General features: G+C 39.9%; 1 protein-coding gene across 9 annotated transcripts in view; it reads right to left on the reverse strand.

Moving 5' to 3' along the window:
* Positions 1 to 25,624, reverse strand: part of AOPEP (aminopeptidase O (putative)) — a 385,199-nt gene that overhangs the window by 324,031 nt on the left and 35,544 nt on the right. For 8 of the 9 annotated variants that reach the window (XR_010749226.1, XR_010749227.1, XR_010749230.1 and 5 more), the window contains exons 2-3: positions 18,370 to 19,297; positions 6,217 to 6,383 (exon numbers count right to left, since the gene is read on the reverse strand). Coding sequence is in view for 4 of the 9 variants with exons in the window: in XM_066368340.1 (XP_066224437.1) it covers positions 6,217 to 6,383; positions 18,370 to 19,163 (961 nt within the window). In the remaining 5 variants the exon portion in view is untranslated. The remainder of the gene's footprint in view (positions 1 to 6,216; positions 6,384 to 18,369; positions 19,298 to 25,624) is intronic. The other variant, XM_066368343.1, reaches the window with a different exon arrangement.

Here is a 25,624-nt window from a genome sequence, read left to right on the forward strand (position 1 = left end):
ATCAGGCGGGGCTTCCGCCCACTCAAAGACCTCTGGCTCTGCCACTCTGTCCAGTAACACGGGCGGGCGCCCACTCCCGGGGTGCTTGGAGGAAACTCTTGCTCACTATCTGCGCACGCAGACCTGGATATCAAGCCAGCAGTCTCACCCTCTGAGTGAAACCCCCACCCACATGGAAAAGTTCCAGCGTTGGAATTGGCTCTCGCTCCCTCCCCGTGCAAGGCTTTTTCAGGGCGCTGGGGTGGCCCGAGATTCCGCTTTTGGCCCACACAAAGGCCTCTGACTCTGCCCCTCTGTGAAATAACACAGGCTCCCACTCCTGAGGTGCTGGGAGGAGTCTCTTGCCCACTCTCCGTGCGCGCCGACCAGGATATCAGGCCGGCCGCCTCACCCTCTGAGTGAAACCCCCACCCGCACGGAAAAGTTCCAGCGTTGGAATTGACTCTTGCTCCCTCCCCCTGCGCAGCTTTTTCAGGGCGCTGGGGCGGCCCGGAGATTCCGCACACAAAGGCCCCTGACTCTGCCTCTCTGTGGGGTAACACTAGTGCCCACTGCTGAGGCACTCGGAGGAATCTCTCGCCCACTATTTGCGCGCGCCGACCCGGAGATCGGGGAAAATGGCTGCTCCACTTGTCTTTCTTTGTCTGGGTTTGGCGTGAGTGTTAGCTTGTATTGCCTGGGTTGCTACAGGCACAGTTTTTCCTCAGCTTGGATCTCCGTGCCACAGCTTGGTTCGGCCGTTTATGCCGCGGCCTGGATCTATTCACCCCCTTTGCCCACCTTAGTTTCTATATTCTCAGTTCCCAGTGAAAGCAGCCCTGTATAGGTTAGTGAGGAAGGCGGAGCATTTCTTACTCCCTATTTCCTTCGGGGTTTGATTATATATTTAGCCAATTTTTCGCTCAACCATACCTTCGGGTGTATTGCGAAACATCTGGAGGCTCCAAGGATAGGTTTTTCTGTTTCTGGTTGAAGATCTCGTTGAGTTTTGGGGGAGATTTATCAGTATCACTTCCTACCGCGCCATTACTGTGACGTCATCTCCCCTGAAGTTTTTATTTATGACTTTTAAAAATATCATTCTAATACAAATAATTTTAGTCAACCTTGGTGAACCATGAGATCATTTTCTTTCCCTCTTAAAAAAAAATAATGCTGAAGTTTGAGAAACACTGCCAAACACAAGCTTTATATCTGAACTGCAGGGCAAACTATGAATGAGAAAGTATGTTGGCATCGTGGGAGGTGTGGTTATCAGAGATAAATCTCTGTGGGCAGAAATGGAGGCCGGAGGTGTCCAGGTACTAGAGCCTGCTTGACACAGCAGTGCTCCATGTACTCAGTAAGTTTCAGCATGTCAGGGAGCCAAGGAGGGGAGCAGATAAAGAGCCTGTGTGAATCCAGCAGAACTTCACTAGACAGTTGCCAATAAGACACCTAAGCCTAGATAAAGAAGCTACGTGCATTAGTAACTGCTCATCTGTTGAACAGAAAGCAGTTTGCAGGAAGGATACATGTGGACAGTGAATGGAGTGAAGAGAAATTCAGACTTTATCCTGTCTGCTGGTACATACCAGCGAGGAAAGCCATGAGCACTATAAAAAAAAAAATACTGTGAAACAGAGGTTTTTCTTTTACCATCATCCTAAGGACTCAGAGGAAGAACAAACCTCAGAAATCAATTTACTGTAGAAACCAAAACCAGTTTAAGTAAACTGGCATTCCCATTATAATACAAGAAGATATAACTTCTATGAAAAAAATAGTAAAAAGTATAAAAAGACAAGGAGCTAAAACAGTATAACAAAGTGCATTCAAAATATAAAGAAACAGATCAAAAAGATAAGGAAGGATTGTAAGGACACAAATAACTATTTAAATTTACAATGAAATTGCTAAAGAACAAAATGTTTCTATAGAAAATCAGTGGTACAGAGTACAAATAAAAAATGAAAGGGCAAGCTACAGGGACTAGGAGAATATATTTGCAATACATGTATCTGATAAAAGGCAGTACCTAGATTATACAAAACATTCTTACAACTAATAATACAACAAAACCCCCGCATTAAATAAATGGGCAAATGAGTTAAGAGATGCTTTTCAGAGGAAGATACAAGAATGCACAATAATCATGAAAAGTAGCTCACCATATTAGTCATCAGAGAAATGCAAATTTAAACCACACAAGATCATCTTTGGCAGCCAGTTGGAAGACTGAAATAAAAGGACTGACAACACCAGTGTTTGCAAGGATGCAGAGCAGTGGAACTCAGACAGTGCTGGTAGACTGGGAAATGACACAATCACTTTGGAAATAGTTTGGCAGATACTTACAAAGTTCAACACATATATGATCCAGCAATTCCACTCGTAGGTATTTTCCTGAGAAAAATGAAAACCTATATCCTCAAAAAGACTGATATACAAATGTTCACAGCATTATTTATCATGATGGCTAAAAACAATTCAAATGTCTGTCAGCAGGTGAGAGGATAAACAAATTGGTTTATTCATATAATGAACTCGTCACCAACTTAAAAAAACAACAATAAACCATTTATACCCACAATAATATGGATGAATTTCACAAACGTCATACTGAACAAAAGAGTACACATGAAAACTAACCTATAAATATAGAAATTCGATCAGTGGTTGACAGGAGTGGGGTCAGAAAGGAATGACTTAAGGAGAAACAGCAAACGCACAGGGTAAAGGGAATGTCCTATAAATCTTCATAGGACTGCTGACTAATTACATAGGTGTATTTGTCAAACATCATTGAACAAGACTTAAGTGGTGTACATTTTATTACATGTAAATTATACCTTAATAGAGTTTGTTAAAAAACAAAGGTATCCACAACTAGCTTCTTTCTAGGAAGTTGTGAATTACATAAATTAAAAAAAAAAACTCTATGAAGCCTAGTAGGCAGAAAAATCAGACTTTCAAAGACTTTTTAAAAAATTGATATCAGATTTCTCCTCAGAAATGCTAAGGAATGAAAATAAAATATATATAGTTGTTTAAGAGAGAAAAGAAGTCAAAGATTGTTCATAACATGACAAAAAGCCAACCTAAATATGAGAGGACTCAGAAAATATACCACACATCCACCCTTCTAGAAAAAAATAATGAAACCATTGCCCAGGTGACTGACAGATGGTTCAAACTTAAAAGCTCAAGAATAGAACAGTCTAAATACTTATTGCAAATATGATTTGAAACTAGATGAAGATGGGAAACAAAAATCATAATTCCTAGAGGATATAATACAAAAACAAAATATAGAGATAATATGAGACCTAAACCCCAAACTGAATTAAAATTGAGGAATATAGGTAAGAGAAGATGATAGAAGTAAATGCCCACTAAATTCCTTATTTGATGCAGAATGAAGTCAAGAACTATTGTTTCACTAAATTGTAAAAGATCAATTTATGGAATATTCTATAGTCATAAAAAATAATGAGAAAGCACTTTATGTTTAGACATAAAATTATCTGTAAGACCAATTTATTCTAAAGGGTGGGTACAATACAAAAATATGTATAGCATGCTATTATCTGTGCAACTAATGAGGAAAAAGTACATGTACAAAGAAAATTGGTGACTTTGATTACCTTGGACGAAGAGTATTGGTTAGCTGGGAATTAAAAGTAAAAAGGAAACTTTATTGCAATTTTTTGTCCTTTGTTTATTTGTAAATGAACCATATAAGTGTGACCTACTTTAAAACTAAAATAATATATTATTTGTTTTGTTTTTACTTTGAGAATCAAATAAAGACTAGATTCTTTCTTGTATGTATGTAAATCTAGTTTATGATAACAGAGATATCACAAATCAGAAAAGATTCAATAAATGACCTTGGAGCAACTGGTTTCCTATTTGGGAAAATAAATTACAGTTTTCATTTCAGAATCCTGACCAGAATAAACTACAAACAGATTAAAAATTCAATAAAAATTTTTTCATTAAGTAAAAATACTTAAATGAGCCTGGCCATATAGATCAGTTGGTTAGAGAATTGTCTCGAAGCACAGAGATTGCCAGTTTGATCCCCAGTCAGGGCACATACAGGAGCAGATCAATGTTCCTGTCTCTCTCCCTTCTTCTATCTCTCACTCTAAAATCAATACAATAAACAGTTTAAAATATATATTAAAATTAAACAGATAAATTTCAGATCAAATAAAGACTTTCAAAGAGTAATCTGACAGATTTGACTATATAACAAAACCTCCAATAGATCAGAAACATTATATAAAATTAAAAGGCATACTAAAAACTGAAAAAACTACTTTTCACAAATACGATAAGATTAATATCTTCGTTTTTTCGGACCTGGCCAACTGGCTCAGTGATAGAACATTGGCCTGGCATGTGGATATCCTGGGTTCGATTCCCAGTCAGGGCACACAGAAGCAGCAGCCATCTACTTCTCCATCTCTCCTCCTCCCCTTTCTCTCTCTCTCTCTCTCACTTCCCATCCTGCAGCCGTGGCTTGATTGGCTCAAGTGAGTTGGCCCTGGGTGCTGAAAATGGCTCCATGGCCTCAAGCCTTACGCACCAAAAATAGCTCGGTTGCTCAAGCACGGCCCCAGATGGGCAGAGCATTGCCCCTTAGTGGGTTTGCTGGGTGGATCCTGGTTGTGGCACATGTGGGAGTCTGTCTCTGCCTCCCCTCCTCTCACTGAATTAAAAAACAAAAACAAAAAGACCAAAAAAAAAAAAAGAAAAAAGCTCACTAAAGCCTGAGTATCAAAATGGTTAAGAAACAAACATTTAAGGGCCCTGGCCAGATAGCGTGGTTAGTTAGAGCATCATTTGGAAGTGCAGAGGTTGCCAGTTCAATTGCCAGTCAGGGCACTTACAGGAATGGAGTGATGTTCCTGTCTCTCTCTCTTTCTCTCACCCTTCCTTTCTCTCCAAATTTAATAAAATAAACATTTAAAAAGAAGAAGAAACATTTAAGGACATGAAAAATCTCATTGATAATTGAAGTAACCCAAGTTAAAGATAGGCCTTTTCTTGCCTAGTAAATGGGTGAAGTTCCTGGGAAATGTGGACCTTCATAACTACTGATGGGTATGAAAAATGTACTATTGGTACAACTGTAAATTGGTAGAACATTTCTGGGAAACAACTTGGGCTATATACCAACAGCCTTACATATGCTGAAAACTTTTGACTCAATAATTCTAATTTTACACTAAATGTCTCCTCAAAAATTTAATGGAACTTTATTTATAATAGGAAAAAAAAAACTTATCTAGGAAAAAAACAATAAAAATGTCTAATAATACAAAAATGTTAAAATATGATATATTCATACAATAAAATATTGTAAGACATTAAAGTCATAGTTTAGAAAACTAATGACCTGGAAAACATTTGGATACACCGAAAGTAAAAAACAACCCAAACAAATAAACAAAAAACTGTTTTATGCTATAATTATAGTTTTGAAAAGATAATATATACCATACTAGAGATTTTAAATACTGAAGGGAAATGCATCATTTTCTCTAAAATTATTTAATTTTATTACTTTCAGTTTTCTGTAAAATTTAAAGTTCCTGTAAGCGTGTGAGAAGAGATATCATATTTTAAATGCAGAAATATTACAATTATAAAAATTGTACCTGGCGCCAACATGCTCAGGCTCTTAGCTGAAAGGGTTAATTATTGCTAAGCAAGTAATTTCCAGACAAAACCTTGAGAAAACCTTAGCACTTGCCTGCCATCCTGCTATACCTTTGGTTCAGAACTCCATGGGCAAACAGTGTTCAGAACAGATGCTTTACCAGCACCCACCAACACTATCACTCAGCATAATGAATAACCTTGCGCAGGCTCCATGACCACGCAGACAACTCAACTCCAAATGGTGTTTCCATGACACACTTGCCTGCCCAGGAAGTCTTTGACCAAGACCACCCACGTATGGCCCACAAACCATCAGGTCAAAGCAACTGCTGAACTAATCTAGGAATTGATAAGTTTGACATGAAGAGCCCCATATGCCATGCCCAGTTCCCAAATGGTCCCTCATCCTCCCTGCTGTTTTCTCTGGCAGGATGTTTTCTAGTATTTTCATTCAAACCAAGTAATAAAGGAGTTCTTTAAAGTTGCAAAAAGCACTGCACATTGGGTTCCTGGTCCAGCATGAGTGCAATACATAAAGAAGTGCAGACACATGTACAGTACCTTCCCGAAGCTGTGTTGGCTTGGCAGAATTTTCACCACTCATTAAAACAATAAAAGATGCAGCTGCTCGGACTGTGGCCTGCCATGTTGACATGGCAACGGGTGGCTCCTGGCATGGAAAAAGGGCCCTGTTGTTTATGGGAGATCCCATAGTATAAACACATGGCCTGCAAAAGAAAGACAAAGAAACAAAGCTAGAGGATCTTTAAAATAAGTTGTCACTTTTGTCACTACCATGGCAGAGAAGGTTAAGTTGAGCTTTCAAAGAGAAAACATTTGAGGCTTTGTAGTTGACTGCTTTCAAAGCAATGTGAACTGAAACTGTCAAGGGCTGGCTAAGTGGTCATTTCTACCCAATGAATTACTTAAATATGTAAAAAAGAGATTTTTTTTAAGGGAAAAATATTTTTTGGTTAAAGTTATAAAAAGTAGTCTGCCAAGTTAAAATTTATACTACCCTTGCCCCTCTCCTTTGGCCCTTAAGCCTTTAAAAGAAAAAAGCTTTAGAGACATTCTTACAAAACTTGGAAAATATTCTGGAACAGAAAATATGTTTGGAGATCACTGAGATATTAACATTTGGAAAAACAAGCTGGTAGTCTCAAATCCAGTGCTGCTGATTAGATACCCCACTCTTGGAAACCACCATCTCAGCTAGAACCCTTGTGGGAATCCTTGTGTGGAGGCCAAGAACAGGGGTTGGCTTATAAACAGGACTGACTATAGGTCACTATGGAAAAGATTGATGAGATCAAAGGCATACATTCTTTTGACACCACAGTGTAGAAGGCACAAAGCTGACCATCAGAAAAGTGTCTTAGGAGAATGTTTCAACTTTTTGCTTTTTAAAAGTTATGACAACCGTGACGTAGTCTTATTATCAGCTTAACAACACTATGATTGAACATTTATTGTGTTCCTACAATGTGCAAGAACACAGAGAATGATGGTCCCACTCTATCAGTCAGGGTCCAGTAAAGAAAAGAGAAAACAGCTTAGGTCTTAACAAACAGATAATTTAACATAGGGAATTGGTTATGAAAGGGCTGGAAGAGCTGAGAAGCCAAACAGGGGACAGCTGAGACAATTCAGAGATTAATCCAGAGATTAAGTAGCTGTGATTCCTCGGGTTGAGAAGCTGATGTTACTGGATGTTACTCGCTCAGAGTCACAATGTGGACCGTCCAATGGGTACTGGAATCAGAGGAGGTTCAGTCACGGTTGGAGATGCCAAAGGAAGTAGGAAGAGGAGAAGAAATACTTTGTTTCTCGCCAATTCCTGCTCTCAAATTTTTCCACCAGTGCCCACTCCCACCCCCCCATTGGCCCAAATGACCAGGAAACAGAAGACAGGGGAGTCTAGTTAGGTGTCTGGTCATTCAGAGATGATCACAATAAGAGCAGAAAATGGACCGTAGGGCAGACAGGCAGGTGCAGTCTACCCTCCCAAATGTGTATGTGATAACTTGCGGGTTTGACATGGGGCAGGGAGAGATCAGAAATTCAGAAGACTTTAGTCCTGCCTGGATTGACAGTTTTTGTTTTTGTTTTTTGACAGAGAGTCAGAATGAGGGACAGATAGGGACAGACAGGAAGCGAGAGAGGTGAGAAGCATCAATTGATTGTTGTGGCACCTTAGTTGTTCACTGTTTCCTTTCTCATATGTGCCTTGGCTGGGGGCTACAGAGAGTGAATGATCCCTTACTCAAGCCAGCAACCTTGGGCATCAAACCAACGACCTTTGGGCTCAAGCCAGTGACCATGGGGTCATGTCTATGATCCCATGCTCAAGCCAGCAACCCTGTGCTCCAGCTGGATGAGCCCACACTCAAGCCAGCAATCTCAGGGTTTCAAATCTGGGTCCTCTGCACCCCAGTCTGATGCTCTATCCACTGCACTGCCACCTGGTCAGGCTGGATTGACAACTTATTAAATGATTATGGGAAAGCCCCTTGACCTCTCTGAGTCACATGTAAAATGGGGATGACACACAGGTTGGGGATCTATATTGTCTATTCTGGTCCACAAATCCATGATTCCATATTCCAAGTTTACAGATCCAAGAACAAAATTTCATTGAAGTCTCGGAATCTCCCATTGGTTTCAATCAGCTTTAGTTAAGTGTCCAGCCTTAGCCTGTTTAAGAGCCTTCCAGAGCTGCCTCATACCAGCTAGGGCTGGTGGTGGTGGGTATGCAGTGAGAGGTATACTCAAATAGCTCAGCTAGGTTGGGTCAAGCATGCCTAGTTCTGATAATTATACCTATTAAGTGTTATGTTTTTTCCCAAAAAGTCCACCTTAGAGAAGGGTCCCAAAATGGAAAAGTGAGTGCTGTCAGTAAACAAGGTATATATTCCCAGTGGTCAAGTGGCAGGCATAACTCTTGCTTCTGCTGACAATGGCAGACCTTGAGATCAAGCTTTCTTTCTCACTGAAGCAGAATGGACCCTACAATTTTCCTCAGTTCAAGAGCTTTAGGAAGCCACTTCCAATATAAGTAGACTTGTGGAATTAAACTTGCTTACAGGGCAATGGCAGGCCCTTGTCTACAAATCTCCTAAGACTTTCTCTATCTCATGCAAAGGGGCAGCTGTCTTATATTATGGTTGTAAGTCGGGGGCTTAGGCCAAGTCTAAAAGTATCTGTATTCTCTTGCTGTTGTGCTCAGCACCTCATTTCTCAAGGGTGGCTCTGATGGTACAGGTCTCCCCTTCTCTGTACTGGGAACAAATCCCTCCCTAACATATAGGCTTGCCAGGAGGTTTGCTCTCCTTCTCCCTATGTATTAAGATGCATTCCACTTGTGCCCAATACTTCCTCCCTCAGCTTCCACACATCTTCCCAGAAGAAACAATCAGATCTGAGATGAGGTCGTACCTGAGAAACACTGCCAAGGAAGAATCAGCAGGACTTGACAGACAGGGAAGAGGAAAGAAAGGACTCCCTGAGGTAGCCAGCTTCCAAATTGGTCCCCAATGACCCCTGCCTTCTTTTAGTCACACCCTTGTGTAGTCCCCTCATACTCTGTACCAGATTTAGTCTGTGTGACCAATAGGAGATGGCAGATATCACTTCTGAAATTAGATTCTATAAAAATCGTGGCTTTCATTTTAGGGGTTCTTTTCCCTCTCTCTCTTTCTCTTCATCACTTACTCTGGGGAAATCCAGCTGCCATGCCATAAGGACACACTGGGAGCCTCAGGAGGACCCATGTGGGAGAAACCACGACTTCCAGCCCACAGTCGGAGGGAACCTCAGGACTATCAGCACCACCTTGTGAGTCTGGAAGGGGATCCTCCAGCTCCAGTCAGGCCCCGAGATGCCTGTGGCTGCAACAGAATGCAGCCTGCGAGAGAGAGCCCGAGCCACCCAGCCAGCTGCTCCTGAGTTCCTCAGAGACATGAAATAATATTTATTCTCTTAAGCTGGTAAGTTTTGGGATAATTTGTTATCCAGAAATAGATAACAGAATTTTCTCAGGTTTCTGGCTCAAGTGATAAAATTAATCATGAAGTTATTAAAGAAAGAAAACTCAGGACCACAAGCAGGGTCACAGGAAGAAACAGGAAAAAGAGCTCCCACCTATTTAATTTGCCTATAAAAGCCTTTACACACCATATGGCAGAGGACATTTGTATGGACACAGAGATGATGATTTCCTAACAGTATAGTGTCCAACAATGGATGGGACTGAGTGTCTGAAATCAGATCAATCTCAGAATATTCAAGAATGATAATTTTATAAACTAGTGTGTTTTGTTGCAGAAAGATTTGAGTTGGGGTGCCAAATAGGATGGTAGGGCAGGGGAGGGAATCCTTCCATTGACTAGAATTTAAAGAAGGATCTTATCACCATCCTTTCCTCCCCAGTTCTCTATTATTTACTCTCTAGAGCAGTCTACTTCTAGATATTTTGCTCTAGAGTTCTCCTGATTCCCCTGTTATCTTTTGAAGGCTCTTTCTGACATATTGTTGAGGGGCACCTGCACGCTCCTGCCAAGGGGCACGGCCAGGCCACCGGGGAGCTCTCACCTCCAAGCTCCCCACTGTCTTCCCCATTCTCTCTTCTTACCCTCCTCTTTACAGGGCTCGGGCAGCCTTTCTGCTAAAGACTATGTGTTTTCTTTCTAGCATCCCACTTGATCTCCAGATCTGTCACTCTTAAATTATAGATCAAGTCATCTATCTAAAAGCCAAGCCCATAAAGATACCCAACTTTGATGTAAGACTCAAACGCTTTTCTAATTGAAATGCTCTCCTACACTGGAAAGCAATCACAGGAGAGACTCTAGGAAACCTTCTGGGAAATGCAGATTCTCTTTCTGATCCCAACCTGCTCCTTGCTTGGCCTTTTCCTCTTTTTCAGCTGCACCTTCACTCCTCCCGTCCCAACACACCCAAACCAAGTCAATGGCCTTTTGAGCTCTTAATACTTGATGTCCCTATGCATATCACAGTGCAAATATCAAACAATTTAAAGGTAAGTAACTATATTTTAACAGGGATGAAAGCTTTAACCTGTGGGTACAGCTCTAGCGGTAGAATTCTGGGCATCTGATAGCAAGTGGAGAATGGGTGAACATGGGGTCCTCATGAAGTCATGAAAGCCATACTCTATACATGGTGGCTCAAGAGTAAAGGAGGCTCCCATCATGCACGCACTCAAGTGAGCACTACATGGAGAGCTGGTTTCCTGCCCTCCAGGCCCCAAGAGGGGAAGAAAATCTATGTGCATTCATAAATATGCCCTACAGTTATCTGGATGTGTAATCAAAGAAATGCATGCAGCTGTGTTTATGCAACATGCACAGCCTTGCACCTTGGTCATGTTGCTAAAATGTGCCAGTTGGAAATTCCCTGATGCTTATAACTTCCATTATTTTGAGACTGAATCATTCCTTCCAGCACACAAAGAAAAATGCCCACTCCAGGGGATCATCTCATCTGCCACATGGAGACTCATTGGGGAGCCTGGTTAACTGCTCAGGAATTGTGGGAGTAGAGGACCCTGAAACCAACAAGAAAACAGGGTAACACAGGGGTGGAGAGGCCAGCTCATGACTTGCTGCCACTAAAGAACTGAAGTGAGGAAAAACCTATCAGAATAACAATGACATAGCTGGTTACATGTTTATATGTTCGAGAGCGGTCAAATTAGGACAAGACATACCATGTTGCTATGATCTGAATGTTTACCCCCCAAATCTTTATGTTGAGATCCTAATGCCCAATGTGATGGTATTAGGAGGTGGGGCCTTCGGAAGGCGTTTAGGTCAGGAGGGCAAAGAGCTCACTAATGAGAACAATGCCTGTATAAAGTGACCTGACAGCCCGAAAACCCCTTCCACCTTGTGAGTACACAGCCAGAGCCAACAGTCTGCACCCTGGAGTGGGCTGCCACCAGAACCCTGACCTCAGACGTCTAGACTGCAGAACTGTGAAAAGTACATTTGTTTAAAAGCCAGTCTATGGTGTTTTGTCATAGTAGCCTGAGCAGACTGAGACCTATGCCCTCCAATGTATGAGGCCAACTAACACCACTGTGCTATTCATTTTCTTAGAGAGAAGCTATCTATAAAAAATAAATTTGTAGGGGATTGATTCAAAAGTATTTTTTTTCTCTTCAGTTGACTGCTATATGCATTTGTCTTTTGCAGTTGGGGTGAAAAGGCAATTAGCTTAAACGATGTTTCAAGTTCCATTAGTTTCCATAGAATCACTCATTTTCAGAGACTTAGTTATTACCACAAAGCAACTGGGGAAAGGGCTGCCCAGGAGAAGCAGCCAGGAGGCGATGAGTCTACAGCTGCCTGGGCGGAGCTGGATGGGTGTTTTCCCACAATGAGGCACTGATCTGTCACTGGAGGTCAGGGGACCACAGATGTGACAGCTCAGTAGGTCAGATTCTTTTATAGGCTTCCCAGAGTTACAAAGTCCTCAGGTCTCCACCAATTCCTCTCTGTTTCTTCCTGCACCTGATCCTTTTTTATGACTCCCCGTCCTCATTAAATCCCAGTTACAGCCTCCATTGCAGGTGGGCAACCCTCTTGCTTCCTTGTGCCACAAAAACCAAGAGCCAGACAGGAAGTGTCAAGTATGACTCACTCTCTCCTACACACACACACACACACACACACACCACCTTCCTCACTGCCATTCTATTTCATACCACAATTACCAAAACCAGGAGTCATCAATCATACTGAACGTATGGCAGGTCAAAGAAGAAGGCTGCTTTAACTCAGATTTTCTGTGTAGTCAAAACGGACTAGACTGAATAAAAGTGGCTTTGAGTCAGAAACGCACAACTTTTCACTAGAGGTGTTTTGGGTGCAAAATAGGCAAGCTGCTCATAAAAAGCAAAGACAGGGTTTCTCATCTGGAATTCCCTGGTGAGTATAGAATTATGTATGTGGAAAATGTGGAGGTCTGCACATGGAATCTTCTCATTTTATACATTAAAAATTAAGCTCCAGAGAAATAAAATGGCTTATCTGAAGTCACAGCTAGTTGGCAGCAGACCTCTGAGGAGTACCTAGGTCTGTGGCTCTCATCTTCCAGGTTCTTTTCAACATACTATGCTTTTGATTATAGTTTGTTTTATTATTTTCTGTTGATGTTGGTTTTTCCTTCATTGTTGTTTGGTTGGTCATTTTGGTTGCTTGCTTAAGACAGCCATTGTCTTTTCTCCCATGACTGGAGTGGGATTCTGGGAAATAGAAGCGGTTCTACACTGTGCAGCAAGGGGAGAAAGAGGCTAACGTAGAACCCTTCCAAACATTGTCAAGTTTGGAATTCTCTATTTCTCCTTTGCAGTTACACAATGATTTCCAGTTCAGGTCTTACAAATTTTGTATTGGCTTCTGGAAACAAATAAGAAAAAAAATTGTAGAAATGTTCCTTTTGGATCTAAAATCTCTTCTGAACAATCTGCTGGTTGTTCTTTTAATTTTAAAACTTTCCTTTATAGGGAGATATAAAACAATGAAACAATTTTAGTGGGGGGGCATGTTTCAACATCTGGTTTTGATGTCAAACTAAAAATACTCCAAAAGTCTACTTCTTTTTCGGTCCAACAGCTGATCAATAAATGTAACAGGAAAAATTGCTCTCCTTTTTTATTTATCAACTTCATTCTGGTCTTGTCCAAAACAAAGAAACATCAGAGTGATTTAGAAAATTAAAAATTTTAATATTGCTTTAAATTATAATGTATTTTCCTAATCAGTTTCTTTACCTTTAATGATCCAAGTAATTCTAGTTTTTGAAATAAATTTGCTATATTTAACCAAATTTCCCCTCCATTCAGCTTATGTCCAGTGATGTCACCAGCTTAAGCCCAGGTCTAAAAATGCTTAGGGAAAAGGGACTGGGTGATCACAGAGAATACTTTGCTTTTAACTAACACTTTATTCAGTGGAATGGAAAAAATGTGGGAAAATGGAGAAAATACATAAACTTTTAATAAAGACTGCCATTTTTTAAAGTTTTTTTAAAGGTATATTAAAAACCTAGAATCAAAGAGATATTAAGTTCCCTTCTTTTTAACTTAGCAAGAACACCTTTACACATTCTTGACCCTGTCCCTGTTCTTAAACAGTTCTTCAGAATATTTTTTAAAGGTACAGATACACACCACACAAAGTAAACACTGTATCCAAGAACCAAGTTGTATCAGATTATTATTCATGTGTTTGCTTAATCAGTCATTTTCTAATGTCACCTAAAACCCCGTGTCTAAATGACGGAAGCAATAAAGGGCATTTCAGTTCAAGAGCTGCCACAACCCCAGGATCGCTAAACCAAGGCAGGAACATGTAGCTTTTGCCTTCTAGATATTTTATTTTAGAACTAGAATAATAATGGGGAAGAAGAAATTACTGACAAGTATTAGAAGGCATACATTTTTATAGCTTCAAAAGTATTTTCAGTTCTGCAGAGAACAGTGCAACTCAGTAAAAGTGGGAGGATAGCCTTTACAAAAGGGGGATTCAGGGTAGAGAGATGGAGGCTTCTTTACAAATTTGAAGTTTATTTTTTATTAATAAAAAGTTAAACTTTTTATTTTGGAACAATTTTAATTTTTTTAAGTGAAAAAATTACAGAGTTTTCATATACCCTATACCCAGTTTTCCCTATTATTATTAACATCTTATATTAGTATGTTACATATGCCACAGTTTATGAACCAATACTGATGCTTTATTATTAGCTAAAGTCCAAATTTTATTCAGAGTTCCTTAGTTTTTCCTTAATGTCCTTTTTCTGTTCCAGGATACATTTTTTTTTAACTGTTTCTTAAAACTGATTTTAAAGAGAGAGGAAGGGATTCGAGACATTGATTTATTGTTCCACTTATCCATGCATTCATTGGTTTATTTTTATAAGTGCCCTTATGGGGGATGAAACCGTAACCTTGGCATATCAGGACGATACTCTAACTAACTGAACTACCCAGCCAGGGCTGGATACTACATTACTTTTACTCTTTAGGCTGTGGATTTCTTTAGACTTTATGTTGACTTTGAGAGTTTTGAGGTGTACTGGGGTAAGGTGTTGAATGTCCCTCGATTAAGATTTATCTGATGATTTTCTCTTGGTTAGACTGGGATTATGGTTTGTGGGAGCAAGATCACAAAGATGCCATTGACATCAATCATATTAAGGGTACATACTATCAATTGACATCACTGTTGATGCTAACCCTGATCTCCTCACTGAGATACTGTTGGTCAGGTTTTTCCAATGTCCAGTTACAGTCCCCCCACCCTTTCCATACTCTCTTCTTTGGAAGAAGTCTCTATGCATAGGCCACACTTAGGAAGAAAGGAGGTATGCTCCACTTCCTGGAGGACGGAGTATCTATTGTACATGATGTGGACTTCTTCTGCACTGTGGATTTGTCCATTCTCCTCCATTTATGTATTTAGACAATCACTTATTTACATCGTTATGGACTTATCATCCAAAACTACATTTTTTTATTTGTTTTTCACCTTTGAACGTTACAAGTTCTTTCAGATGGCTCCCCGAACCTGTGATACATACACACAGTTGCAGGTTCTTCGAGCATTTCCTTATTTTCTAGCACTACAAGATGCTCCAGGCTCATCTTGTATAGTTCCTGCCCAGTTATATAGCTATTTCTCCAAAAAGCCCTGGTTCCTTTATTGAAAAACGGTATTAGAAACCAAGATCCAGGCTCTAGAGTGCTAGAGCTGTTTCTAAACCCTTTCAGCTGACAAGCAAGAAAATGTGTGTATGCTATCCCTTGGAAACACTGTATCTATAACTATTTCTATGTGCAACCATCCATATCTATATTAAGCTAAATGTGAGCTCATAGTGATGTCTGCAGTTCTAATCAATTTCCCCATAGATTTTTCTAGGCTCTTCCCCTTGCTCATCTGTAACCTCACACTTCTACAATAAGAAAGCTGATTCCCATCATCTGCCATTCATTTACTTAATTATTCAATTCCAGCACACATGCATAGCGATACCAAAATTGTTCACCTGTACATCCACGGGAAACAATTTTATCAGCTGTGGTATTATGTACAGTTCCTGTTGCCTTTAGCTTTACAGACTCCACGTTTCCAAAACGATTTAGGTCAGCATCTTTCCCCCAACCTCCTTCAGTAAGGCAATTTCACAAATTTTAATATAATTAGGTTGTTTTGTCACATTCTGTATTCCATCCTGGATTCCTCTGACCTCCTAAATGATTACTTCTTTATGTAAAATAAAACAACATAAATATTATTTTCGACAAGGGGTATGGTAAGGGCAGGAAGGTGAGCAGTCACTGATGAAACTTGAAAGGAAAAAAACCAATTTAGAGGTGACTTTAAATTTCTAATACCTGCTTAAAATAGAAATGTATTGAAAGCTAACATAATTCATTTATTTTTTAAATGTATTGAAATCTTTGCACACAGTAAGGGACATGGCAATGATCTCACTTTCACAATTAGACATGAATTTTTCTAGGAGCTTCCAGTAACTTTATTCAATTATCCTACTTGTAAAGTGAGAATAAAAAGTTTCTCATCCAGGACTAAGAATTTATGGGAGGTATACTGACAATATTAAGGGTAAAATGTAACAACTATTTAGGTTTTAATTGCAGTAAATAAGTTCTACCCAGTTATGTTGTTCATATAATTGTGAAATTTTATATTTTCACACTATTATATTCATAAAGCATTGCAATCCTAACAATTACAATTCACTCAAATCACTAAGGCATTATTTCTGTCTAGCAATTTGGGGTCCCCGGGCATTTTGAAGTCCTTAAAGTATCCAAAGAGTTACCAGTATATACCTTGATTTATTCTTAAGTATGTGAAAGAGTTTACAAAGACTGGGTGGCCATTCATGGAAGATCATCTTAAATAAAATACTCCCCCCCCCAAAAAAAAAGGGGATGAAAAACATCTTTTGAGGATTAAAAAAAAACACATTTATTATCCTTATATGACTGCATAAATGCCATTTCTTTACTAATATATAATCACAAACTTCCAAGGATACAGTTTAAACTCCTACTGTGATAATCTACTTTACGGAATTATCAAAAAAGGAGACATCAAGAATAAACTCATCAGTTTGCAGAAGCAAACAGTACCCAAGGACGTCTTTAGTTTCTTTCTGGACACCAGTATTTATTCATCACTCGTTCCTACTCAACACTTTACACATAACGTACTTCATAAGTCTACACTCTTTCTTTGCAATGAGCACTAAGAAGAAAGCCATGTTTGAGCCCATTAATGAGTATTTCTTCCAAATACTGTCAACAGTCTCTTCTTCCCCATTATTCAATTTAAAAATTAAATGTCTGTGAATATAAAAACTAGTTTACTAGCTAAGTATTCAGAGACTATAGTTAAATCTTATTGAAAACTCCATCTTTAATATTTCTAAAAACTTTGAAGTTACAATAAGAACACCTGTTTCTTTCCCCTCATGGTTTCCTAAGAATATCCCCTAAATTATTCTATAAATAAATGACTATGCTTTTGTACTGATGTAAGCTTGTATCAACCCTGCAATTTCCCAAGGCTGTCTCAGACTACAGCAGAAATAAGACAGGAAGTGAACTCATTCCAAGCAGGGCAGGAGACCAGAGCAGGAGGTAAGATTAGAGGCAAGAAATGGGATAATTAGAGCTCAAAGTCAAAGTGATGCTTTAAGAAAATCTAAAAGGTTTTGGGGAGTGGGTTGGGGAGACATGTAAGCAGTTCACCAAGTCAATGCTACAAAAGAAGGCACTTAAAACAAGCACACAGATCTAGCCTAGCTCTGTAATAATTACCATATCGATTTGTAGTACATTAGCACAAAGAAATCAGGACAATAATGAGGGATCAACAAAGCGTAATTTTAAAATTCTCAAATTCGAAAACTCTGGAACAACTGTTGGAGGAAAGGCAAGAAGAAAAGAATGGCACCCTAAACACATCCCCTGGAAACCAATACCTCATCAGTTCTCCTCCCCACGCTAAAAACCAAGAGTCTTCCTAATATCAAATACTAAGAACCACGGCCAAAGAGTAAGTGTGCACTATCAGCAGAACTGTCACACTTCTCACAAAAAGCCATTATGAAGGCTTTGGAGATTCACAATATATGATAACTAACAAAGTCCAGGGAGGCACACCCGCCAGAGACAGGTACAGTAAGAAAGTCACAAAGCAGAGCTGGCTTTGCTTAGAAGCACGTTGCCAGGCTTCACCTCAACCCAGCTTGGCAGCAGTCTTCTCCCTCAGGGGGATGTAAAGAAACTGTGAGAAAGTATTTACTCGGAGACATATCGCTGCCACCTACAGCACTGTACCAGCAGAGAGAGCTAGGCTCAGGATTTAATCATTAGGCTTGTCTTTCAATGTCCTAACTCAGAAATACAGGGCTTAATAAAGTAGTCCCTTCATCCTGACTCAAGGGAAATAAATCCTATTAAGAGTTGAGCATGCTTGGGAATTTACCTGCTTCCCTGTGGGTCTAAGGATTTGAGGCTGGCTGGGGAATGCCACAGAAAGAGGAGGAGTGTCTTTGCAGAGTTGGTCCCCTGTCTGAGTGTTCCTGCAAAGGCTCATCTCCAGTGTGTGAGGTCAACAGAAGGGGGCTGCAGAGCACTGGGTAACCTACCTGCCACTCTGGTCTGAGGTCCACGTAACTGATCGCCCCTGGGGTTTGGTTCTGTACTGTATCCTTACGGCGTGAGGAAAGTCAGTAGCTGTCTGAGCCCCTGTCTTCCTGATCTGTAAGCTCCAAGTGTCAGTGTTAAACAGGAGTGCCCCACAGCCAGGAGCCTGGCTGCAGCGGGCATAACAGTCTAACTGCTCCCTCCAACGATCTGCAGGCAGAGTCACAAGTTCATGTACAATCTGATTCCTGAGCTCAGAAACAACTGTGAGCTTGGGAGACCTTGTAAATTTTTCAATATCTGGCACAGCAGCAACATCCACCTCCTCAACCTTTAACACAGATAAATCACAGCAATCCAACACTAACAAAAAATCCTCACTCCCATGATTCTTTGTGTCACAGCAGTACTTTGAGACAGAAATCCCAGAAGCCTGTTCCTGGTTGTCATGGTTACTATCTTTACCAGAAGTATCTTTTCCACCTTTACCACAGATTGCAAAATCATTGTATCCCATTTTAGATGAGAAGGTCCTTGTATTTGTCACAGGAACATGGCAGGGTTCCGGCATCCTGACTTTGCAGGCTTCGTTAGGCTCTGAGCGGCGGGTTTCCTCAGTGGAGCTACTCTTTTTTCTGTATCTGTTTCCAGATTCAAAGAAAAGCACTAAAGTGCCCTCAATGATTTGACTTTCGAAATCCACATCTAAATCCAGTACATAGTGCTTCACAAGTATGTGGGCGGTGTTGGCCATGAGAGGCAAGTCATCTCGACACGGGTCCAGCTTTATGTCCATGGTGGAGGCTGTTGAGAACTTTGTTAACTCTCAGAAGGGGCTTCTATCTGCCTTAATAATTTGGAATCATAAATGGCTGTCACCAAAAACAAAAAAATCTGATGTCACAAATTATGGTTCCAACTTTCAGTCCCCTGGCAAAGAAGAAAAACACAATTAGAGAAAATTCCAAGACCCTAAATGCTCCTGTTGCTGCTGCTCCTGCTAGTTGACTACCTTTTTAAATGATCCCCCAACGTGGTGAAGCTCATAGCCAGAAGGCAGACTAATCTTTGTGACTGACATCAAAGAAAGCTGCATTATGAGTTTCTAAAAATATTTCAATTACCAATGGAATGAAAGGGGCCTGCACAAAGCCAGAAGAATCCTGCTCCTAACTAGAACCGTCCTTGGTTTGAAAAAGAGCACTTGTTATGCAAAAGCATAACTGAGCATCACTGTATCCCTTGTTTTAAAATATATTAAATGTATCATTTCTAATTTTGTGCATCAAAAGATAAACGATTGTTTCTCTACCATGATTCTAAGTAACAAATGTGAATGAAGGCTAAATGGCCTCACATTTTATTCTTTGAGAGTAATAATTTAATACATACAATGTAACTCCAGGGATTAATGTACTTTTCACATTAGGACTGCTCTCATATCAGCACTTCCAGTAAATTACAGGAAAATGAGCCAATTTACCAGGAGTGCATTCTAAGTATTCCTTTGAGATTGTTCATGGAGATTTTTCAAATTTATACTTAAATACTCAAGGTATATCATTACATCTTAATAGCTAAAAACCCATTAACATTCTGGATAATAGCCTTCTTGTGGCAAACAAAAAAGTCTTCTCATTTGGAAAAAAAAAGTACGCAAATACCTATAAAAAAGGAAGGAGAGAAATTAAAATGTAGAAACAGATGTTGTAATAAAATGCCCAAGTTCTTCATAAAAGTTCTGAATCAAAATGTATTCTTATTTTATAATAGCAATCCAGCTAAAGGAAAATTTATTTGAAATTATTTCAATCCCTGTTGTGTACCTAATTTCTTTCATTATACAGTGTTTCACTATTATTATTTTTTTACCAAAAATGGGGGAAAAAATTAAAGCTCTAGCAAAGTAGATATATTTAAAAGAATTTTTGTATTTATAAGTATCAGGAGATATTCTTTTATCAACTATAAAAGTTACTTGCTTGACTTTTCAAGTAAAATTGAGCCCTGCCTTGTCATTCCATTTAATTCCTCCTCACTTTCCTTTTGACTTTATCGCATGTCTACTAGACTCCTCTTTCCCTTCCACCTAGAATCTCATTCCAGCAATCAACTCCACTGAATTTTCATTTTCCACCTATCCACAGGCTACTCCCTTATCAAAATCTCAACCAGCCTAATAAATTCTGGCTTCCAACAGCCTTATACCGTCTACTTTCATGCTAGTTTGTCAGTCATGAAGAATACACTCCCTTTGCATCCTTGTTCTCTAGCTAAGGGGCTGTTCAACACAGCGCTTCCTGAAGATGGCCTCTAACACCATACCTCCTTTCTTTCGGGATGAAGACATGTGCCATACCTGGAGTGCTCCAGCTTCCACCTCCCATATTCACCCACCAAATGCTAGTCTCCCTCCATACCCAGTTTAAGTGCAATCACCTCCCAAAATCCTACCCTGCTCTCAACTATCCCCTCCCACTAACCTGTATGTGTTAATGTACATTTTGACTTTTAAGAGTAGTAGAAATTGGCCCTGGCCGGTTGGCTCAGTGGTAGAGCATCAGCCTGGCATGCGGGAGTCCCGGGTTCGATTCCCGGGCAGGGCACACAGGAGAAGCGCCCATCTGCTTCTCCACCCCTCCCCCTCTCCTTCCTCTCTGTCTCTCTCTTCCCCTCCTGCAGCCAAGGCTCCATTGGAGCAAAGTTGGCCCGGGCGCTGAGGATGGCTCCATGGCCTCTGCCTCAGGCACTAGAATGGCTCTGGTTGCAACAGAGCAACGCCCCAGATGGGCAGAGCATTGCCCCCTGGTGGACGTGCTGGGTGGATCCTGGTCAGGCGCATGCGTGAGTCTGCCTGCCACCCCGTTTCCAACTTCAGAAAAATACAAAAAAAAAAAAAAAAAAAGAGTAGTAAAAATTAAGAGAAATTAGGGATGCAAAAAGTAGTTTGAAATTACTTCATGGAGAAGCTGGTACTTCCCTTGGTCCCAGAAAAGTCAATTGGCAAAGGAAATAAGTCAAGCCATTTTCTTTTCTGAATGAGAGCAATTAAACTTGTCATGTAAAGAAAAATAACCTTCCATAAAGTCACTGGCTATATCTCTGTAATGAAAAACAATAGATGTTGAAAATTTATCCTGCTGGTATTTGGGGCTGCTACTATCCAGTATTTTGTTAATGGAGCTCTTTAAAAAATGTTTAATAACAACATCAACAACAACAAAATCCTAAACACGCACCACACATGAGGAAAATCTGAATCAACTGAGATAAGGGTTAACTTAGTGGCTGCCTAAACTATCATATTTAAAGAAGTATAGTTTAGCATTTGTAACAGTATTGATATAACCATTCATTGTCCAACTCTAACAGATTCCTTCATTTACTTCTGAAAATTAATATAACTTAAGAATAAAATATATCCTACACAGCAGTGTTTACCACGTGTGTCCCTGGTAGTAGAGAACAAGACTGCCTTTGAGTTCTACCCACCCAAGTCTATTAGCATCATCCTGTTTGTCATCCTAACTGGCAATCCTTTGGTCACCTTCAGTGGCTTCTTGAGTCTACTCCCCACAGATGCAATTCTAAATCTTTCCTTCTTTTAACTTTCCAATTCCATGCCTGCTAAATGATTCTCAGATAATTATTTGGCCTCTGACTTTACTGAAATAATTTTGAATCTCTGAAGCTCCATCACACCTCAAAGAACTCTAGTTCTTCTTGATACAGAGAAGAAGAAAAAAATAATTTCTCACCAAAGCTAGTTCACTTCATAAATCTCAGCTTTTGGAGTACTAGAGGACCAAATAAATAGCACTCTTTTGCCCACCCAAATTCTAAACATACTGAGAAATGAGGTGAGGATATGGCAGAGGGAGACTAAAATACCACCATTTTTACTGATGAAGGCTAATCTAAAGAATATAGTTTAGAGTGAAAGCCAAAGTTTCCTAAAAACTGAACCCCCAAATTTGATAGATTTACCCATAGGGTCGTGGACAATACTGGCTCAGGTCAAAGCTCCCAGAAGGGGAGGTACCCTCTCTTAGTAAGACAGGGCCTGAAGAAGTAAGGAGAACAGTTCTCTGTGCTCAGGATTGGTGCCCAAAAGCAAAATGGAGAAGCCAAGCTGAGCAGAACATACCTAGTTCCTTCTTCCCAAATTGACCAGCATATGTCACTCCACCTCCCTGAGAATAGAAGTGACCAGGAATGTTACAGTAATTAAAAAGAAAACAAGAAAGGAAACATCAGAAATAGGAAAGGAGGGTTCCCTGCAACACCACTCCCTCCCGCAAATTTGGAATTTTGTTTCATTGGACATTTTTCTCCTGCCAACATTTTGTCCCTTTCCATGTCTCCAACCTATTCCCAATGTTCCCACCACCCCAGAGCTGCCATCTTAAAAAACAAACACTGCAATATCTATATATAAGAGCATTATGTGGTACATCTTACACTAATACAATATATATGCCAATTATATTTCAAAAGAACTGGAAATAAAAAAAAATAAAAAAACAAACAGTATTTGATCCTGTTGCCCATTTTAACCCATTTCACTGAATTTTGGAACCAAAAAATTCCTTAAGGCTAAGTCCAACTCTCTAGTTTTACAATGCAGACAATGAGGCCCAGAGAGGTAAAGTGACTTATACAAGGTCACCCATTTCTGATGCTGTTCCGCTTGCTGATGCCTGTCCTTGGAATTCTCCTCTCTAGTGCTTGTGGCCCCTTCCTTCATACTGTCCAAGTTATAAATCAAACATTACCCCTCCTAAGACTCTCTTCCATACCCCATTCTACCTCTTTAAATCTTCAGTTGTATGAGCTAAAATCAATTTGTATTGAAAGGGCTTTGAGGAAGATAGGAGAATATTTTTAAAGTTTCCATTGATTTGAGAGGGAGGGAAGGGAGAGAGAAACAGAAGCATCAACTTGGTGTTCCATTTAGTTGTGTACTCATTGATTGCCTCATATGAGCCCTGATCAGAGATAAAACCTGAGACTTCCATGGGCCAGGATGACATTCTATCCACTGAGCCACTCAATCAGGACCAAAATAGGAGCATTTTAAAGCCAGCCCTAGAAGATTCAGAAGAGCACCATCGCCTTTGCATGGCTTTCAGCCTAAATTATGTATGATGTGTAAGTCTATTATAATTTGTTGCTTATTACTCCTATTTTGTACTTTTCACAGAAGAACTAAATCTCCTTTTCCTGCAAGTACTTAGCTCTCACTGACATCAGTCAGGGTCATGGTCCCAAGTTGAGGAAAGAACTGAACTGACTGTGGTTGCGTGTGTGTGTGTGTGTGTGTGTGTGTGTGTGTGTGTGTGTGTGTGTGTGTGTGTGTATGGCCATGGTGAAAGGCCTCTCATCAAACAGCAACCATATTTCTAGGAAGTCCACTGACTTCAACACTTCTTGCTATTATTGTGCTCCAATTTAAAATGCCAGCCCATCCCACTAAAGCATTTTTCCATTCTCTGTCATAAACCATAACATATAACCCCCCGCCCCATCAAACCCAATGTTAGTTTCCAGTGGCTAACCACTGCTGCATCTAAAATGGAGTGTCTATTTTAAATGCTTAAATGATTGTCTCAGCAACACCATTAAAGGCTTCGAAAGGTTTTCTGTACAGCAATATTTTTCTTAAGAAAGGAGGGGGTGTAGGAAAAGGATCTAATACTAAACAAAGCAACGGCACAGCAAGAGAACTTCCCTGCTGCTTTTACTCACCCAACAGAAACGCACACATCCACCAATGTGTCAAATAGCCTCTGTATAGCCACTCTGGATATCTCCAGAGAAATCCATTTCATTCTCCTTTGAAGCTATAAAGCTATGAGAACCACTCTCAGGGCCCTTAACTTATCCTGCCTCGTTCTATCATTATCTCCATCTTCCACTGGTCTAGACACAACTTGGGCCTCCTGATTCATCTTTGTGTTCATGACCATGTTAAGTAGAGTACACTGTACATAAGTTCTCAATAAATATCTGTAGAACTGACATCTAAGGCCATTTGTGATTTCAATGTCTAGTTATTAACAGAACAAAGATTCTGGCTTGCATAGATTCTAGTAGAAAGATATTACTCAACAAACATCTTCCTCCATATAGCTCTCACTTTTTCTTCTCAGGATATACCTGTACCTCTTTATCCCACATCTGTTTTATTTTAAACAACACAGGAGAAAAGGAGAATTTTTGCATATATGTGTATTATATAGTATTGAGTACACTGTGTGCATTACAAAGTATTTCTGCTCTCCCAAGAGTGTGCAATCTTTGGGACACAGTGATTGCTCTCAGTGACAGCCAGTTTACCGCTGAAGTGTACTGTCTCTGGGCATAGCTCCTCAGACACTCAAATGCATAGTCATAGGAGCATAGCTTATTGCTGTGAAATTTAAGAAAATACTTTTAGAATAAGAAGAAATCTTAGAAGTGCAAATGTATTATTTTGTGTTTAGAAATGCCATGCTGACATTCTATAACATTTCTTCCACTCAATGGTTTTGAAACATGGCCATGTAGATGCACACAGATTCAGTGTCTTTAACTGCCATTTAGAGTCTCTGTATGAATATTCCACAATTTATATATTTCCCTATGTATGTGTTATATGCCCTTGAGTCAGCTTTGCCTCCAGGTGACCCTATGAATGACGGATGTCCACATGTCTCATCCTCAATAGCCCTGCTCAGCTCCTGCAGGCTCATGCCTGTGGCTTCTTTTATGGAGTCAGTAGTTCATTGGTCTCCCTCTTTTCTGGCTGTCTTCTAATTTTCCCACCGTTACTGTCTTTTCCAAAGAACACTTTCTTCTCATGATGTGCCTGAATTAGGACAACTTCAGTTTTGTCATTTTTACCTCCAGTAATGTTGATGCTTAACTTGTTCTAGGACCCACTTGTTCATCTTTCTGGTGGTTCAGGGTCTCCACAGAGCTCCTCTCCAACACCGTATTTCAAAAGAACTTGTTTTTCTTCCTATAAGACTTCTTTGCTGTCCAACTTTCACATCCATAATTGTAACTAGGAATACAAGGGTCTCTAATGGTATACACTTCCTCTTAATGGCCTTTCCTACTTCTTCCACTGCTGCCCTCTGAGTCTCAGCCTTCTCCTGATTTCTTGGCTGCAGTCTCCATTTGAATTGATGACTGAACCAAGCTAAGCAAAATTTTTAATTTCCCTGCTCTTATTTATTTCTTCATCTATTTTCTCTATTTCAAAGCAAATAT

This window comes from Saccopteryx leptura, chromosome 2, assembly GCF_036850995.1.
Source record: "Saccopteryx leptura isolate mSacLep1 chromosome 2, mSacLep1_pri_phased_curated, whole genome shotgun sequence".
NCBI lineage: Eukaryota > Metazoa > Chordata > Mammalia > Chiroptera > Emballonuridae > Saccopteryx > Saccopteryx leptura.